This window comes from Mytilus galloprovincialis, chromosome 6 (genome assembly GCF_965363235.1).
Source record: "Mytilus galloprovincialis chromosome 6, xbMytGall1.hap1.1, whole genome shotgun sequence".
Classification (NCBI taxonomy): domain Eukaryota; kingdom Metazoa; phylum Mollusca; class Bivalvia; order Mytilida; family Mytilidae; genus Mytilus; species Mytilus galloprovincialis.
The window spans coordinates 59,890,781-59,911,052 of record NC_134843.1 but is presented as its reverse complement, the minus strand read 5'-3'; the positions used below and the strand labels follow the sequence as shown (position 1 = coordinate 59,911,052).

Below are 20,272 nucleotides of genomic sequence, written 5' to 3'. Positions count from 1 at the left end.
GGTAGGGTTATGCCCCTATGAAAATTAACCGGTGTCGGTGGAACACCAAAACTCAGAAACCGTAAGTCGTAGAGACCTAGGACCTTCACCAATCATCATCAATTCATGTATCTTTGAAAAAAACCTCAAGGTCAAATTTGTATGTTGACCTTGACCTTTGACCTAACACCTTGTTATGGGATAATCTCAGAAACCATTATACTTACAGAAGTTTTAAATAGTGGAAAATGTTTGGGTCATTATGGCGCAACTTTGTTACATTTGACCAAAGAGATTTGACCTTTCTATAAGGGTCATAATCCCTGTTTTAGGTTTCTGAAAAGACAAAATCAGCTTTTACTATATAACCAAAGGTCCTAGACCCTTGGGGTCTTCAGTAATGGCATTGGGGACTAATGACCTTGACAAAGGTCAAAAAGTCAAAGGTCAAGGTCATGTCCCAGATAGCGAATTTAGTGTTTTTAACCTTATATAAAGGATTTTTAGTGTGTTTTGGAGCTTTTTAAGGTTGACCTTGACCTTTTCAATACATTCTACGTCTGTTGGAACATGTATTTTACATTACAAAAGGAAAGACCTCTCAATTGTTCAAGAACAATTGACAGTTTAATTATTATTATTTTTTTTCTTCCGCCAATTTTTTGTTCCTCCGCAATTTTTTTGTTTCGCAAGATGTCGCTTAGACATATGGTATATAATATCGAACAGTTATTACGCTTTTGTAACTGACACCGTGTAACCAAAATCTTTCCCATATAAGAGTTATCTCCCCGAACACTGTTTTTCTTGTTATCGCGTAATCTTCACAACCGTATAAGAAACCGACAAATTTATTTTTCCAAATTGCTTGTTATATCCTCAGGATGTGCTGTTTTATTTTGACCGAAGCCGTATAGAGATTCCATATGAGAGTTATTTCCCCTTTTGTATTTGAAATTTTGAAATGTATTTTAAACTTGAAAACCACAAGTGATAGAGACAAAGGGTCTTTTGATTTGAGATCCTTGGTCCAAAAAAATGAAAATTAGGTCAAGGTCAAAGGTCAAGGTCATATTCTAAATTTTGATTTTGGCTTATTTTCACTCATTTTCATTAACCTTATCAGATATCGACAAATTATTTTTACTAAATTGTTAGTTGCGACATGTCGTAACATAATAATTTTGGTTGAAAGGGTGCATAGACAATAAATGGGAGTTTTAGCCCCTACCACATCTAAAATTATGCGTAAAGTGATATTACTTATTAACCATACATATTAGAGACCTAGGGTCTTTTGATTTGAGATCCTCAGTTTGTGACCTTGAAATTGAGGTCAAGGTCATAGGTAAATTTGGCGTTTTAGATTATGACCTTTGGTTAAAATTCATATCTATACATCATAAAGCCATAGGAACTGACATTTTAGACTGATTTTTAATATTTTAATATCAAAAGAGATATTTACTGGTGGAAAGACCTTCAATTGTTCTCTGAACAATTGGTTTTTAATTGTTATTATTATTATTCTGTCCGCCAAACTTTAATGAAATTTCCCAAAAAGAGTACGTGACATGTTGAAATGATATTAGGTATTTAGTATCGGTTGACCAAAAGCTATCTTGTGGTGAGGGCACGACCCTGTAACATTTCCTTTATAGGAGTTATCTCCCCTAACACCAAAAAACTTGTTATCATTCTAACTCCATAACCATAATAGGTAGAAAAAAACAAAGGGTGGAATTTGTTCAGGAACAGACCCTGGTACTTCGTTACATTTGAATCGAAAAGATTCAACGACTCATTGGTAGGGTTATGCCCCTTTTAAAATTAACAAATGTCGGTTGGCCACTAAAACTCAAAAACTGTAAGTTGTAGCTACCTAGGATTATCACCAATGATCATCAATTCACATGAACATGAAAATTGACCTAAGGTCAAAGGTCAAGGTCATGACCTAGATTTTGACCTTAGCTTGTTATCGGATTTACTAAATAACCGTAAAAGATGGCTGATAAAATGTAACGGAGAAAATATGTGTCTTGTCGAGATCTACATTTGTTATGTGGGTTGAAAATCATTGGACCAACTGTTATGGAACTAGGGCACCAAAACTGTTTTTGGGATCCGAAATGATAGTTGTTTGCTTATAACTCAAAAGTGGTTAGAGATAGAAAGAAACTTTGAATTGCAAAAATTATCAGCATAATAAGATCTACAAAGTTAGGTCAAGGTCCGAGGTCAAGTCCCTAGCAACGACATAAAACACCATAGCAACCATATATTTTTGAACTTAGAAGGCTATGAATAATATAAATATGACATTTTTATTACTGGAAATGCCATTTTTGTCCCTAGCAACGACATACAAGTCCTTAGCAATCACTTATTTTTTTCACTTTAAATACTATGAATAGTACATATGACATTTTTAATAACTTATTTTAATATATTTATCCTTAGGAATGATTTTTGCCCTAAGCAACCACTTATGAACATACGAGTCCTTAGAAACCATATATTTTTTTAACTAAGAAGGCAATTAATAAAAGAAAAAATTAGACCATTCAATTGTTCATGAACAATTGACTTTTTAATTCTTATTCTAACTCTTATTCTTATTCTTATTCTTATTCCATATACTAATTTCAGTCCATGCATAACGTACAGTTCTTACGTTTAAACTTTGCTTTACAGAAAACAAAATTATTTATAGTTTTTGTAAATAAGGTGTCTTGACGTACATGTAATATATAATACTAAAATAACGAGGTCCAATTTGTCAGCCGTCATCACGTAAAAACGATCAATCAAAGAATTCACCTTTATATAAAGTTAATATAGGACAATGGTGTTGATTAAAAATTACACCACTCCAGACCCTTTTGTTTTACCAAATAATTAACAAATTACGGGGCGAATCCGATACCGATACCAATAGTATATTCACCTGTTACCTATTACCTTATTTGTAAGTTCCGCACCTGACAGGCGCACTACCAAGATTTTGCTATATACACGGGTCATAGTCACAGGGTTGACACTACTAAATTCAAGCATTGTCACATTGTTCCATATTGCAGTATTTAAATCAGTATGACTTTCTAAGATGGCGATACGAATACAAAAAATCTGAACTTAAAATCAGGCGTATAGTTAGTTTTCAATTTGTAAGCCAGCATGACGAACAGCGAATCAAAGAATTCAACTTTATTTATAACTAATATAGGCCATTCCAGGCCCTTTTGTTTTCCAAATAATTGATATTACCAATAATTGATAAGTTCCAGGTCGACGGGTTCAAACAGAAAAAAATTGAAAGCAGAGAAAACTGTGCATCTTATATTAGCCATGACTATATCAGCTGACAATACCAATTCTAAAATAAGGCTTACGCATAGTTATATACTTTAATTCAGTCACGGACCCGCGATATCACGGGTGTGTTCTAGTATACTATAAAAGTACCAGTAAGATACTTTTAAATGTCAATAAAATAATCTGAATATTATCACGCAATGAACATAAGAAATAATATATACAGTGGATATTGTTTTAATGATCACATGTTCTGTAACACATTTGTGCATAATAACGTTGATTATTAGTTTTCTTTGCAAACGTTATGTGCTATCTTTTTGTTAAAAACAATGATATGAACGTATATTTATTAAACAGATTTCTTTCTGAAAGAAATGCATAAGAATGAGACAGGGACATAAAAAAGCTTCATGCCGTTAGAAATCTCATTTTTATCATTATCTTGCGCAAAATTTAACTTAAACGAATGTTTTATCACAAGTGCAAAGACAAAACAATCTTTAAAAATACTGAAATTGTATGTCATGGAATTTTTTAGCTACTGCAGCAGTATTTGTACGTGAACTTTTTCCTTTTATATATTTCTCCCAAAAAAAAAAACGATTTTGATGTTGTTATTTTTTTATGATACGACCTTGACACACTACTTATACATTCTGAAATTGTAAGGAATTTATGGTTGAATTGTTTCTTAATAGGATGCATCACTCCAGAAGGAATAAACTATTTAACAATTCGCAGAAAGTTTTAATCACATACTATTAGTGAAGTAAAAGCTTCTCAATTATCAAAATTGGTCAAACACTTAATATAAAATTATTCCTGGTAATTAATCAATTCTAATTTCTAGAAATTTGTCTTTTTCCTCGACAGGTCAAAATACTTATTTTGTTCATTTTCTATGCAAATCAAACGAGCCAAACCTATGTTAGCCAAATTGTTTGGAATGTATCCCGTTGTTAATGACACAGACGGACTACTTCAAAATAAAACTTTTAACACAAATATGACGATTTCAGCTTACTGATTGTAAACTGTCAATTTCTACATGATATCCTACCTTTTGTGTCATCATTTTGGCATCTATATAGCCCGATTAATATGTTATGGTCATTTATTACCTCCTCCCTTAAACTGACGTTATTAATTGGGGGAAAAAACGATACAAAGATTTCCTGAGCAACGTTATGCAGAAGAGTTACTGAAAGAGACACAATCACTTTCACAAATTGGTCGGTCGGTACGATATTAAAGTGTCTGAACTAAAGAGTCTTTAGACATCCGTATAGGTTTCTGGTTTGTAAATTTATCAACTTTGTAATGTCCCTTAATGTAAAAGAGGGGTACAAGATACCATAGAAACAGTCAAACTCATAGATCGAAAATAAACTGACAACGCCATGGCTAAAAATGAAAAGGACAGACAGACAAATAATTGTACACGACACATCATAGGTAACTAAAGAGTCAGCAATACGAACCCCACTTAAACCTGGGGTGATCTCTGGTGCTCCGGTAGTGTCAGCAGATCCTGCTTCAGATGTGGCACCTGAAGTGTTGCTCATGTTATTACGAATCCAATTCGGTAGGTCACATTCATGAATAAAAAGGGGATTATAGTCACGACGTAAGGAACATTTCCAATATCATCTGTTAAACGGTTATTCAACATCACCATTTGGAACTCTTGGTTTTATAGCTTCCGTTTGAGCAGCAACCCTCTATCAAGAAAACCATGATAGAAAATACAAGCACGGGAATATCGTATCAATTGGGAGATGTGTACTCTTTATAGTTAAATTTTAAATATTTAAAACGCTCGGCGAGTCTCGCGTTTTAAATTTGAAAATTTAAATGTCTCGAGTGGATAAATATCACACTCGATGCAGTGGTAGTATCTTTCTCTATATAGTTAAAGGATATTGATAACTTATTATCTTTCTTCCTAAGAAGTTGCTATATGAAGTCAGCCTCATAATGACAATGAAACAAGCTGGCAAGAAGATGGGCACAATTGATTCCCACTGGAATGCCGACATTCTGTTGAAAAACACGTCCTCCAAACGTAACAAATATGTTGTCAATAAAAAAATCCAGCATCTTGATAATGTCAGTTTCAGAGAATATGTGTTTGAATCAGAGTCATCCTTTACAAAGTAGGATTTATCCCTCCCTAAGACAAGATACCTGTATCTGCGTTGGTTATTCCTTTTGATGAAAGAAATCAATGCAAACTCTTTTAATTTGTTTTTTAGTTCGGAATGTGGAATACTTGTGTAAAGTATAGAAAAGTCAGATGTTTTAATACTAGTGCTTATATCTTTTTTATCTTTTCCAATGTGAACTGGTTTGAAAAGTCTGTGACTTGAAATATCCCAAATGGTAGATGTAAGTTTTTATTGGTTTGAATGAGGGTTTGTAACAGTGGTTTCCAAACATTAGCTAAACAGATAATAAAGATTTGAAAAGGGTAATGAATAAAGTGTCGTGCGTTGCATATGCATTCTACTACTGGTATATACTCGCATATAGCAGCACAATGTTAACTTATTGACCCAGTCTCCTTCTCTACTCCTTCGGTTTGTCCAAATTTTGTTTGGTAATCTTTTTTATGCAGTTTAAACAGGTTTTTGCAATTTGAACAGTCGTGAAATACCGGTTCCTTTGATTTTTTCTTCTCACATTTAGACACAAAACAAATTTCCCATTAGAGATATGTATACAATATATAAAATATTTATTTTATGTTTTGAACGAACGTAAAATATACCTTGCATGTGCATACGAATTAGGAAAATGGTGAATGTTATTGATATTAAAAACAAAAAGTTATGAAATTGACCTATAGGCATTTGTAATTAGAAACGAATTGTTTTTCTGAAACACTTTACCGTCAACCTTTCAGCAACACTGATTAACTCGTTAATGTAACATGATATGACAATATTAGAAAAATGTATATAAAAAGGTATTATTATACAAATGCATCAGTTTTTAAATTAGTTCAATTATTGTCAACAAAGAATGTTTCGGAATTATCTAATTTAGGAAAATATCTGAAATACGCCACATATATAAAATTTTCATGACAATCTTCTGAATGATTTATACTATGTAGTCTTGCCTCCGATTTTATTTAAAATGTTCTTTTATGATATACATGTACATATTTATGATATACCTATAAGCTGTATTGCTTTTGGTTTGAAATAAACTATTAAACTATAACATGTATGACACATACGCATAATTATAAAGGATATTGTAATTTAAGCTCGCAATTCATGAACTTGTGAGGCTTTCAATTTCTGTTTTGTTTGTGAGTTAATCTCACTTCATACACGTATTTCAGTGTAAATGCATAATGTAAAGCTCTCATGTTTATACTTTGCTTTGCAGAAAAATAAGGTGTCTTGAAGTGCATGTTATATACTATAAAAGTACCTTTAAATGTTAATAAATAATCTGAATATTGTCAAGCAATTAACATAAGAAATTATGTATACAGCTGCGATTGTTTAGTTGATCATATGTTCTGTAACAAGTTTGTGAATAATAACGTTCACTTTGATTGTTAGTTTTCTTTGCAAAATGAGATAAAAAGTACCTACAACTTATCCTTTAAAGTATAATATCTATATACTAGTATCAACTCTATCATTTTTGCAAATCTAGATAAATAAAACGTAGTATAACATCATTTTTTTTTAATAAAGATATGAGCATATATTAATTTGCCAGATTCCTCCTAAACGAAATGCATTATTATGTGACATGTATCTTTTCAAATACATTGTCGGTGCAGAAAAAAGCATGATTCCGTTAGAAATTTTATTTTTATCTATATCATGTATATCTTGCGGCAAAATTTAACTTTTATGAATGATTTATAATTAGTGCAAAAATCTTCAAAAACCTTAAATTGTATTTCATGGAATTGTTTAGCTAGTGTAGTAAGTTGTATTTCTACGTGAACCTTTCCCTTTATTTATCTCCTTTAAAATCAATTCGATTTTGAGGTAAATTATTTAATACTAATTTCTAGAAATTTGTCTTTTTCATCGACAGGTCAAAATACTTATTTTGTTCATTTTCTATGCAAATCAAACGAGCCAAACCTATGTTAGCCAAATTGTTTGGAACTTTTAACATAAATATGACGATTTCAGCTTAATGATTGTAAGCTGTCAATTTCTACATGATATCCTACCTAGCAAAATTAATATATTATGGTCGTTTATTACCCCCCCTTTCTTAATACAAATATTATTAATTCGAAAAATGCCCGATACAGAAATTTCCCAGTCATAGTTATGCATTAATTGATTGGTCAATACGATATGAAAGTTTATGTTCTTCTTCGCTATACTCATACGAACATAAAAATTGTCTTAATAATACATAAATAAAACAAAAAGCAATTTAGGATGAGAAATTGTACTGATCAGTTTAATAGAAATAAATTGTGACAACTCTGGTCATGTAAATCATGGTCTCTGGATCTCCGAAAAATGGTAGGAAATCTACAAATATAAAAATGTTAAATCAGAAAAAGAGATAACTGCAATTACATATCATGAATGCAAAATATACGTGTCGATCTGATCAGTAATTTTTTCTCGACAAGAGAAAAGGCGCGAAATCTGGATATATATGTGTGAAAACCGAATTACTGATTTAAGCGTATGCGAATATTTATACGCCAAATTAAGAAATTAATTTATATTCATCTTCGCTATACTCATACGAACATAAAAATTGTCTTAATAATACATAAATAAAACAAAAAGCAATTTGGGATGAGAAATTGTACTGAGCTACAAAAACAAGGGAAGGAAGGATGTTCCAATCACATAATTATAATTCCAAATTTTGAGAAATTTTAAGTCTATTTTCTAAATTTTCTTTTATGTAACCATCTTTAGCCTTGTCTGTCTTCCATCTACCGTGAGCATTCAAAAGTCTGTTGGAAACAGAATTACTAGCAGCTGCTGTAGCACCACCGCTCCTTAAACTATGTAAACCAAATAAAGAACTATTTAGGCCTATTTCAGAAAGCGCATTGAATAGTACGCTGCGTTTAAAACGGCAGTGGAAACTCCAGATTGAATCAAATAGTTAAGATAAATAGCAACTGTACAAACAGTGGTAGGCAAAAACGGTAGATTGTACTTTAAGCACCAGTATTTGAATCTTTTGAAATATCCTTTATATTTCTTCAAAGTATTTTCGCTTTTTGAAGCAGTTACTACTGAACATAAAAAAAACTGTTAGAGCTTTCACGTCAGGATTAGAAAAATGCTTAAAGGATTCCCAATGTGAATGTTTGAATCTAAACTGAAAAATAAATTTAAATGAAATTAATTTGATTTAAAAAATCATATAGCGAAGCACTATATATATGTAAAAGATTACTCTCAATTTTGATTTACAAATATACTAACAGACTAAATGTGTTAAGATAAAATAGAACAACATTAAAACTAAATGGTATTTTGAGAGTACCAAAACGAGATTATATTCTTTGTAAAATTCAACAATACATGATAAAATAACTTGACGCCCGAACGGGACATAAGTCATGCGTGCTAAAGGCCCAAGCGGGACTTATCTCTGTCGAATCGAAACGAACAAAATAAAATATAATAATGCTCAAACGAGACTTCGGTGTATGCGTGCTAGATGCCCAATCGGGACTTATCTCTCCAAAATAAAACAATGCAATGCCCAAACGGGACTTGTGTTAAAATGTTAGAGGGCCCAAACGGGACTTATCTCTTCATTAAATAACAAATCAAAATAATGCCCAAGACGGGACTCATATATGCATACGAGAGGGCCCAATCGGGACTTATCTCTGAAATAAAATAGAATATACTAAATAGACCAAGGTTATGCCCAAACGGGACTTAAGTAAGTGCAAAAGACGGTATAAGCGATTTCATCAATGCATATTAAATGTAACTCCAATTCTAAGTATGCTCAAACAAGTGTGTGTCGCAAAATAATTATATATATAAATGCTATGCCAAAATGGGATTTGTCTCAAACTACTAGTATAACACCGACAAAAAATACAAAAATATAATAAAAAATAAATAAATATATAAATGGATATTGAGTGATATACTTACGGATTTAACTACAATCGATCTTTAATACGAGAATGTTGAAAGTTAATGGAGAATGAATGAAAATGCTGTTTTTATCAGAACCTTGACAAAAAAATCCAGATGGTTTAACACGCTCTACAAAATCCTTTACAAAAGATTTATATTGGTTGTTTGATGATGACCACATTATAGGCCAAAAACATGACGAATTCCATTTCGGAACAACGACTGTACCCTTTCCTTTACAAATTAACATATGATTTAATGCTCTACCTACAAGGTGAACAGGAGGAACTAACCAACAGTTATAAGTATTCCACGAAAACCCGAAAGCATCAACACCACTTGTATCTGGACACCAATACGCCGAAAAGAAATTAGGTAATTTGTGATTGTTATAGTCGGCAAAAACATCACATTCGAACGGACCCCATAAAGAATTAAAATACTTGAAATACACATCATTCACGTACCAGTCATTAAAGTCAAACAGTTTACTGTAAAAATCTGCAGTGGTGTTAAGTTCCCGGAGAACCCATTCTACTTCAAGGGATATGCAATTGCGAATGCACAGATTAAATTTTTTTTAAAGCGATTTCTTGTAATTCGGATCTCATGCTCCCAGTCCGCACAATTTTAACTACATTTTGATTGTCTGTATAAATTTTCCCCAAACGATTTTGAAAGTCAGGCAATAAGGAAAATAGGGTTATAAATACTGCTGAAAGTTCTCTGAATGTAGAGCTTTTCTTCGCCTCGTTGGGAGTCCACATTTTATGTACAATTTTATTTGACGTTTGAACAGCAAACCCCGCACAAGCGAAGCCGCTTGCATAAGTAAAGACAATTCTATCGGGCAGAAATAAAACGGGTAAGAGAGATTTCCTGGGAAGTGAGGTGCAATTATTCTTCCAAAAATTTAATTCAAGAATTGCTTCGTCGGTTAACTGAATATGAAAATCCCAATAATCGCTAGCGACGATAAGAATGAGCATATTCCTCGACATTATTCTGCAAATGTTGACAAAACTGGGAATGAAAGAAATAATCTTGCCAGTAACTCGTCCTAATTGTCTAGCGGTTACATTATTGATATTGCTAAAAATATCGTCTATAGTAGCTTTAAAACGCTCAATATTATCTTCAGGTATCTCCAAATTAAAATTGTCCAAATGCCAACGGAACCCAAGCCAAGTTAAAACTTTTGTGGGGTCCCAAATACTTTTTCATGATTCAGGAAAAAAACTGCTGACAATAAATCATGCTTTACGACCTTAGAAAGCTTCACACAATCCTCAAAAGAGGACTCAATCCCCCAACCGTCATCTAAATATATGAACATACGATAACCTTGTGATCTCCAGTGCTTAACTAGTGGCCTCAACACTTTAGAAAACACGTGACCAGCTGTAGATAAACCAAACGGTAAACATCTAAAAACGAAATACCGAGTGCCGGTTGGGAAAACCCAACAAAAACCTAAAAACTCTTGATGATCTTCGTGTATATTAATATGATCATAACAACACTTTAAATAAAATTTTATCAGAAATCCTGGATTTGATACAAATTGCAAAGCCTCAGTTACACCTTCGTATTTAAATTTCCTTTTTTCATTAAACTTATTAACGTGCCTCAAGTCCAAAATCAATCTCTTTTTACCTGAGTCGTTAACTGACGCCGATAACAGATTAACGATAAAAGGAATGTGATTGTTCACCTCACGAATCACACCTGTTGACAATAATTCTATAATTGACGACTCAACAAAAGATGTGTGTTTTATAGCTGAACTGTTGTTCTTTAAAAAAGCTGACGGAGGCAATTTGTAAAAAGGTATCAGGTATCCAAATTCGATAACATTAAGAACAAAATTATTAGCATTTAAAGTATTTTTCCAAAAGTCTAAATTTCTCCGTAAATTATTTACTCTAAACGAGCTGGCTGAGGAGCACTCAAATTCAAAATCTTGATCGTGACTTATAAAAGGAGATAGATTGTACTTAACTGTTTTATCACTTTGCTCCTGAAGAACCACTGGTCTCGGCTGGTTTGAACCTACGTCTCTTTGGGCAGTGATAGGCCCAGTGACACTCGCCATTACAGTAATAACACCTGTCTGTTGGTGGTCAACTGGTGAAGTACTCATTCTGGTTGTAGATACCGGTGCGAGGTCCTGTGCGGGTTTGTAATCCTTGTGCAGCCAGGTATTTGTAGTTTCTAGATACTTCTCTTGTAAATGCTGATGAAGTTTTACGAAAATGCTCATCTTGAGGAACTTGGGGACTCTCTGGTTCTGGAATATAAGGAGCAGGACGGGTCCTTACTTTGTCACGTCTCTTAGCTTTGCCCCGGTAATCGGCTTGTCTTGACTTAGTTGCGTCGTCGGTCCCCTCTGTAATAGGGTCGTCTATATATTCGTCCACTACGTCCCATCCGTACTTGTCGGCTATGCGAAGAAGCTTATTTCTTTCCTTTAGGGCCTTTATGCTCTTTTCTAGATACTGAATGGCTAAAGCCGGAGAGTCTTTCTCTTAGAGTTTGAGAGTCTTTTCAAGTTCTGTTAAACGTTATCCGTTAAAACTAAATTGTTTTTCATTACCGTCGTACCTGAATTTAGGAGTCTGTTTAACCGGAGGTACACTTACAGCTTCTTTAGCACCAATTCTCGTGTCAATCTCCTTGAATAGCTCTTCTTGAATGTGCTTTCTCAATGTCAAATTAAGGCTCTGGGTAAACAGCGATAAGGTATCCTCAGGTGAAAATCGAGTAGACCCTTCACGTTCTTCACTGCGTTGAATTCGTTTACTAGGCGATTCCGGTTCAGGTTCACTCATATTACCAAGGTCAGTATACGTGTCGGTCTGATCAGTAAGTTTTTCTCGACAAGAGAAAAGGCGCGAAATTTGGATATATATGTGTGAAAACCGAATTACTGATTTAAGCGTATGCGAATATTTATACGCCAAATTAAGAAATGAATGTCTGAACTATATAGTCTTTAGACATCCGAATAGGTTTTTGGTCTGTAGATTTGTCCCTTAATGAAACATTTGCATTGTATGGGTATGGTACTACTGGTATACACACGCATAGCAGCAGAATGTTACATTTTTACCCAAACCTCCTTCTTACCGTTTTCAGTTCCTTCGGTTAGCACAGATTTTGTATAGTAATATTTTTTGTATAGTTTATACAAGTTTGTGAAATTTAAACAGTCGTGTAATATTGGTTCCTCTAATTTATTATGTTTATAGACACTTTTCTATTATTTACATCCTTATCTGCCTTTCTATCGCATTTATAGATACATTATTTGTTTCATTTCTCACATTTGTAATAGCAAAACAACTTTCATAAGAGAATTTAATAATATGTACTTTATGTTTAACGTAAAATATGATCTTGCATGTGCATACGAATAAGGATTGAAATTGAAAAATTTTGAAATAGGCATTTGGATTTTTTTCTCTGATACACTTTAACGGCATCCTTTTTAGCAGCATTTTTGTCAATAACTCTTTCATGTAAAGTGGACTAATTACATACACATAATTAAAAAGGGATATTTTGATTTAAGCTAGAAATTCAAGAACTTGTGAATCTTTGAATTTCTGTTTTGTTTGTGAGTTATTTCACTCTATGCACTAATTTCATAATTCATGAAAAAAAAATACAGCTCTTGTGGTTAAATTTAGCTTTACTGAAAAGAATGAGGTGTCTATAAATGTCTGTAAACATTGAGTGTGTACTGGAGCATCTAAGCAATTGGAATTATCTTTTTTGTAGTATACGGGATGAAGAGCAAATAGCTATTCACTTATTGAACTCGTGCATATAATGACAATCAGAACTCATAAGAGCTCTCCCCTGTCTGATTGATTTGATTTGATTTGATTTTCTGTGTTTAACGCCATTTTTTAGCACCGGTTTGGGGCTATTTTGTGACGGCAAGTTTTTATTGTTGGAAGAAGCAGGAATGCCCGGAAAAAAACATCAACCTTCGATAGGAAACTGATTGTAGTCGAATGCGACCGCATGCTCGGGGTTCTAACTCACAACCATAGTGTTGTAATACTGAGAATACAATATACTGTTGCTCAATCAATTATCAACACTGAAAATAACATATACTGTCGCTCCATATACCGGAATTTGATGAGATTGTCGTAAAAGTGAGAGGTTTAGAGCTATTAAACTAGGTTCAATGCACCATTTTCTACATTTAGAAATGCCTGTACCAAGTTAGGAATATGACATTTATTGTCCATTTGTTTGATGTGTTTTGTCATTTAATTTTGCCATGTGTTTAGGAACTTCCGATCGAATTTTCCTCGGAGTTCAGTATTTTTTGTGATTTTATCTTATAAATGTAAAAAGTAAAATAACAAAAAAAAATACCTCACTCACGGCAAAATTAAACTTCAGTTATATGCATTTGCAGCTAAACTTTTTTTGTCTTAACTGAAGTCAATCGTCATGTGCCTAGAACTATGCTTGATGATAGAATTGTCTGCAGTAAACTACTTAGGAGGGATGACAACGAGTACTCGAGTACGAGCGAGTACTTGAGTACATCTTGAGAACTCGGATACTAGTTTGCCTTTTATACATCTTCAGGTATCATTTTGAAATATCCTTCGTAATACTAATGAATATAATATCTTTTCACAACGTAAATAATTTTAGCATGAAGATTCTATGGGTTATAACGTAGTCTCAGGTTTATCTTTAATCGAAAATTATGTTCTAGCAGTACCAGCATAGTCCGTTCCTGCCGAGAGGATTTTTCATGTACATGACTTGTTGACAATACTAAGATTCTGGCCAGATTATACTTCGGAACAAGAACACAATTAAAATGCTCTCAGTGAACATAACTTAACTGATAAGAGACATGATGTGTTACAGTGTTAGAACTTGGATTAACCCTTTCATGAATCAATAACTCACAAGACGTTAACTTTCTTTCTTTTTAATCAAAACTTCTCAAGTCGTAGTATTAAAAATACAAACTCCACAGGAACATATCATACAGACTGTCTATCAAGTCGAACTTTAGGTTTGTATTGATGATTAAATTGGAATGTTTTTGATTTTGGTTCATAAACACACTAAATTAAATTGCTTTTTATGATAAGCGTATCCTTCGAAATAGTGATCCTTTATTCGTGGTTCTATTGACACAAAAAGGACTTGCTTTACAAGGATCAAGTTATGTTTTATAGCCATACAGTTTGAGTTTTGCAACAAAATACAGTATTTCGTTAATATGTCAAGCGATGTAATCATGGTATAATTATGTTTATGTAATATGGAAAGGTAATAGCAAAAATACCATAAACGTCCAAACAAAATTCAAAACTTTTTAATAGACAAGTAAACCCAATACAAGTACTAGAGTATTATATTTTAGATTTTTTGTTACCTCTACTCATCATATATACTAAGAATTAAGTTCCATTTCTTATTACGAATTACGACAAATATCTAGATGCCTGATAATGTGAATGCGGGCGTGTAATGCTATATTTGTATTTTTCTAAACAAATGATTATGAACTAAGATTTATAGTGCATCGTTGAAGACGGTGGCTTGGCTATTTAAACTGTCTTATAATATCTTTTAATTGAGAAAGGGCTTTAATTTTGAAAAAGACATTAACACAACAGTTTAAGTTAGATATACAATGGATACATGGCGATTCGTGAAAATCAATCAAATTCCCCTGCGGAACCATGATTTCTTTTATTAGAATCAACGTCTATTCATTGTATCTGTTCCGGACCATATATTTGGACCATATGGGTATATACTCATATAGTCCGACCATACGCATATCGTCCGACCGTACGTGTATGATCGGGGTAATTAACACGCTGTTACACTTTTACTTTTACGGCCTTAGATCTATTCACATGGTATGACCGTTTTAGTTGTCACGTTATTAGAAAGACGCTATCATACGTATATGTTATTTTGTTATAATATTATAATAAAAAGATTTACTAAATAAAAATAGTTCATTTTACTAACTAATCAAAATTATTATAAACACATTTTACACTGATGGTAAGGTAATTACCGATTTGTTATTACGAGTGAATGGCAATATGGCGACTTTGGGAGATTACTTCCAAAAATTTCTATAATGAACTGTCTCATTGACAACCATATTACATCTTCTGTTTTATAGGTTCCACAAGAGGTCACCGTCAAGGACCATAGTTTATTTAAGTTGTCTTGTGAATCCAGTTTACTGCAGTCATGTTACGATATTTGGGATCCAGAGCTCCTTAAAACACTTGGTATCACTGCACGTGCTAAGAAGGCTAACTGTTCACTCGCAAGCAAGTGGTTAAACTAAAAAGGATTGTGCACACAACAAAGACGTGCAAGTGCAAAAAAAGGCTATAGTACCGTGTGGGAGTAAATTTCATCTTTAGCCGACATGCAGGAATGCAATTGGCGATGAAAACTAACTATGACATCAATACAGTTTTTATTTAGCTTTTGAATTATACAATTATTACATTTTTATGTAACTTTCATTGTTTTTTGGGAGTAAATTTCATCTTTAGCCGACATGCAGGAATGCAATTGGCGATGAAAACTAACTATGACATCACTTTCATTGTTTTTGTTGAGATAAAGTAAATTGTATTTTTGAAACATTTGCAATGTATTGGGAAAAAAAACCTGTATGGTCCAAATACTCATATGGTCCGTCCCATTTATAACCAAACGAGGTTTGGGTAAAAATGTAACATTCTGCTGCTATGCGTGTGTATACCAGTAGTACCATACCCATACAATGCAAATGTTTCATTAAGGGACAAATCTACAGACCAAAAACCTATTCGGATGTCTAAAGACTATATAGTTCAGACATTCATTTCTTAATTTGGCGTATAAATATTCGCATACGCTTAAATTAGTAATTCACAAAAATAAAATTGTTCCTTCATCCACGACAATATATACCGACAAAAAAACCAAATGAACAATTCTTCATTTCGAAATATAAAATGTAACTTAATTATACTCGCTGGGCTGACTATTTAAAATAACAAAACCTGTGTTAAAGTTTAAGTAATTTCAATTTTGATTGATGAAAAGTATATTACATCAGTTGACAAAAGGACGGTAAAACAATTTGTTTAAATCAATAACTATTTTTAAATTTAGTTTAAAGTTTCATGTACTAATTTTCTACTTTTGACAAGGCATTTTGAATTTGAAGTTAGCCTGGCAAAAAATGTCATAAAGCTGTGATTTGAAAGTCAATGTGATAATTATTACCAATAGTACAAATGTCGTTAATTTATTACCTCTACCAAATCTTAAAGTACGTTATGAAAGAACAAGCAAAGCACTTTGAAAGGTCATTGTTTTTTTATAATTTAGGCATAAGATGAGACAAATATGCACAGCTGGTCTTATAAACGTCTACATAAATGATGTATTCATGTCATGCAACATATTTGTGAATAATAACGTTGATAATAAATTTGCGTCGTTTCAAAATTTATTTTGAAAAGTAAAATATACGTGCTGGTTTTAAGTATAAATTGAGTAAACATATATACAGGGGTAAATGAGTTGAAACAAAACTAAAAATTTCTCTTTTGGCTGAATCGCGAACCAGATTTTTCCTGCATCAAGAACGTCCATTGTCAAAAACACAATTGCGGGATATATACGTGATATATTTACTCTGAGAGCACACCTTATATCAATTATCACTGGTAATTTTGAACGATTTCAAATAAATCTTGCTACTAACAACTCTTGAAAACAATCGAATATATGATTTGATTGCAATTGAGGTAAATACCCCTGTCAAGAATTTGAGCATGTATAGGTCACTGTCCGACGTGTAATTGTATGCACAAACAATACCGTACAGTACATGCAGTACCGTATAAACGTACTCGTAAAATACCATAAAATGTCAATGAACAATTTGAACTTTGTCACTAAAATAACATAGAAAAATATATACAGCCAGGTTGTGTATAAGAACGCAGTATATTTTTTCTCATTTTTTGCAACAAATCTGTGAATAATAAGGTTTATAATTACAAAATGTAGTAAATATATTTGTCTGAAAGATTTGTTGAAAAAGTTCAATGTCTAGTGCTGATTTTTTATGTCTGTGTTGCAGTAATGAAAATGGGGGAGGTAGAGGGTATTATACTTTTAAAGATTTTATAGATTAAGTATTTGGCAATGCATGTACTTGAGATGACGTCTTAATGACGTTATCAAATGTCATAGCTTGTTCGTGTTTACTGCTATCTGCACTTCAGATGTAAGAAGTCAACATGGACTAGTAGATCGTATCTGTGTCATGAGTTTTTTTTAGACACGCCAAAAAACGTTAACTTTTTCTTTTAATCCATATGCCCAACAAAATGCAGCATGAATTTTGGTGTCTCCAGATATTTTCAGTGACATAACACTTCAATGTATTATGACTAAAAAAGTAAATTGTCATTAAGATGCCTATAGTATTCATTAAGATGCCTAGAAATAGGAATTAGTAAACTTGATACATATATTTACTCAATTTATTAAATTAAAACCAGAACATGTATCAATGTAAAATGTACTTTTTAATCAAATTTTAGAGATTACGCAAATTATTGATCAACGTTATTATTCACAAATATGTTGCACAAAATGAATTAATCAATTGTTTAAACGTCTACAAGACCAGCTGTACATAATTATCTTCTCTTATGACAAAACGATAGTTAAATCAACGACCCTTCAGAGTACTTTACTGGTTTTTCCACAACGTACTTTACAGTATTGGTAGAGCTGATAAAAAAATTGTGTTTAATAAAATACAGCGACATTTGTACTCATCGTGATAATTGTCTCATTGGTATATCAACTATATATTCTTTTTATTTTGACAGGTTAACTTTAAAATCCTCCGAAATTGCAAGTTGTGCACAAATCAAGAACAAATTCAGTACTATCAATGGGCGTCCACCAGTTTCACCCTGGGTGTGGTCTTGTGGTTCACAACTAATTCAAAAATCTTTTGAATCTTTTATAAATCATCTTTTGTGTGTCTTGTATTGTCAAAAACCAAATAATTAGTTTATAAATCTTAGAACAAAATTTAGATAGATGTTTGGGATTTAAACACATTTTGTCATTCAATTTTTTTTTCAACTGATGTAGTTAAGATAATACTTAATAGTTATCCCACAAGGACGCGGTGTGTCAGTGTAAGATCACCCCGATGGCCGGAGGCCAGAGGGTGATCTAACACTGACACACCAAGTCCGAATGGGATAACTATTCTACATCCCAGCTGTTTTAGATTAGATGAAAAATCGTCTACAATTCATAAAATCGAGTTAAGAACGCCACACAACCATTATAATATACTTTATATATTACTATATGATGTATACCCTTTATGACCCCCGAACACGATGAGTAGAAAATAAACAATGTCAAATCGCCCCACTTGCCAATCTGCCCACACTATATCGCCACTTTATCAAAAAATCGGCCCACTCTTGTTTACCAACTCTTCCCACTTTTGAAAAAGTGTAAAATCAAATTGAACAATTAGTCTGACAACTCACTTATTAACGAAAAAGGTTTAAACCCTGCTGAATAAAGGTCTGCCAACTCGCCCCACTTATAAAAAGATCTTGCTTCCTTTAAGTATGTTAAATTACTGTTAGTTCGTATCCAGTCGTCCCGGTGTAGTGGTATGTGTCGTGGCTTGATATGCTGAAGGTCTTGAGTTCGAATCCCTGCATATACACTGGATTTTTTTCTACGTGAATTTTGATAGATAGTCTTTTCCGTATAATTAATTATAAGTTTTATAGTGGATTTGACATTCCAGCCAAAATGTTACGGAACAAAGGAAAGCATGCATAACAAAGAAACTCAAACTGGGGTGATCTGGTAGGGGTGATCCGGCTCAGATCACCCCTGTTAGAACAAAGGAGCTGGGATGTAATGTCAGATACCTTGTAGGCAATGCTAAACAGATAGAATTCAGATCACGGTATATATCTATATGTTTTTATATATATAATGTCACATATAGTAAATATATAAAAGATTATCGTGTACGAATATTTATTCTCATCAGATGGTTTTCACAACATGGTACGAGTGGTCAGTTTGAAAGGAAGATATCAGTGATAATAGAATATATTGAACACAAACAAAAAAGGTGGAGATCAAGACCCATACACTCACATATGATCGAATATGGTCATCTCCAAATGTAATGAGCAATATGAAGATTAATGTGCCTGAATCTAATCATAATATTATTCAATAAATCATGCAATTACAAACCGCCTACTAAATCACAAAATCTGCAAGCAAAGCATTTAAGATATCAACGTGGCAATTGCAATATGTTGCTCAGTCTGAATACATCAGCTGTGTACATGACTATAAAACGGAATGTTCTGTTCTGTTCATGACAAGTTACCGCAGGAGCAGATTCATCAACTGAGGAAAGACCAAGTAAGTGAAAAGTATTATAATAGAATCGACCAAAACATTAAAGGTGCGGTATGCTAAGTGGTATAAATGGTATGAGTTAAACTATTATTGAATATAAATTATACTTAAAGTATATTTGATTTATATATACCAGACTTTAAAGACTCACGGTATTTATGATCTACAGACAGTGTTCTCACACATTGTATATTATTTTAGAAAAACACACACTCATATTTCAATTATGTTTTTAAAGTTGTTCATGCCTTAAATGGAAATGCAATAGTAAACTTATAGTAGTTCATTCAATTGATTTTTATTGTTAAAGCTTCTTTAAATGCAGTTGAATGGAATACGTTGAT

The 20,272-nt window shown here is 32.8% G+C and overlaps 1 protein-coding gene across 1 annotated transcript in view; it reads right to left on the bottom strand.

The window, feature by feature from the left end:
• Positions 1-293: 293 nt before the first annotated feature.
• Positions 294-20,272, bottom strand: part of LOC143078634 (uncharacterized) — a 109,202-nt gene continuing 89,223 nt past the window's right edge. Inside the window, exon 4 of the mRNA XM_076253482.1 lies at positions 294-315. Coding sequence (XP_076109597.1) covers positions 294-315 — 22 coding nt within the window. The remainder of the gene's footprint in view (positions 316-20,272) is intronic.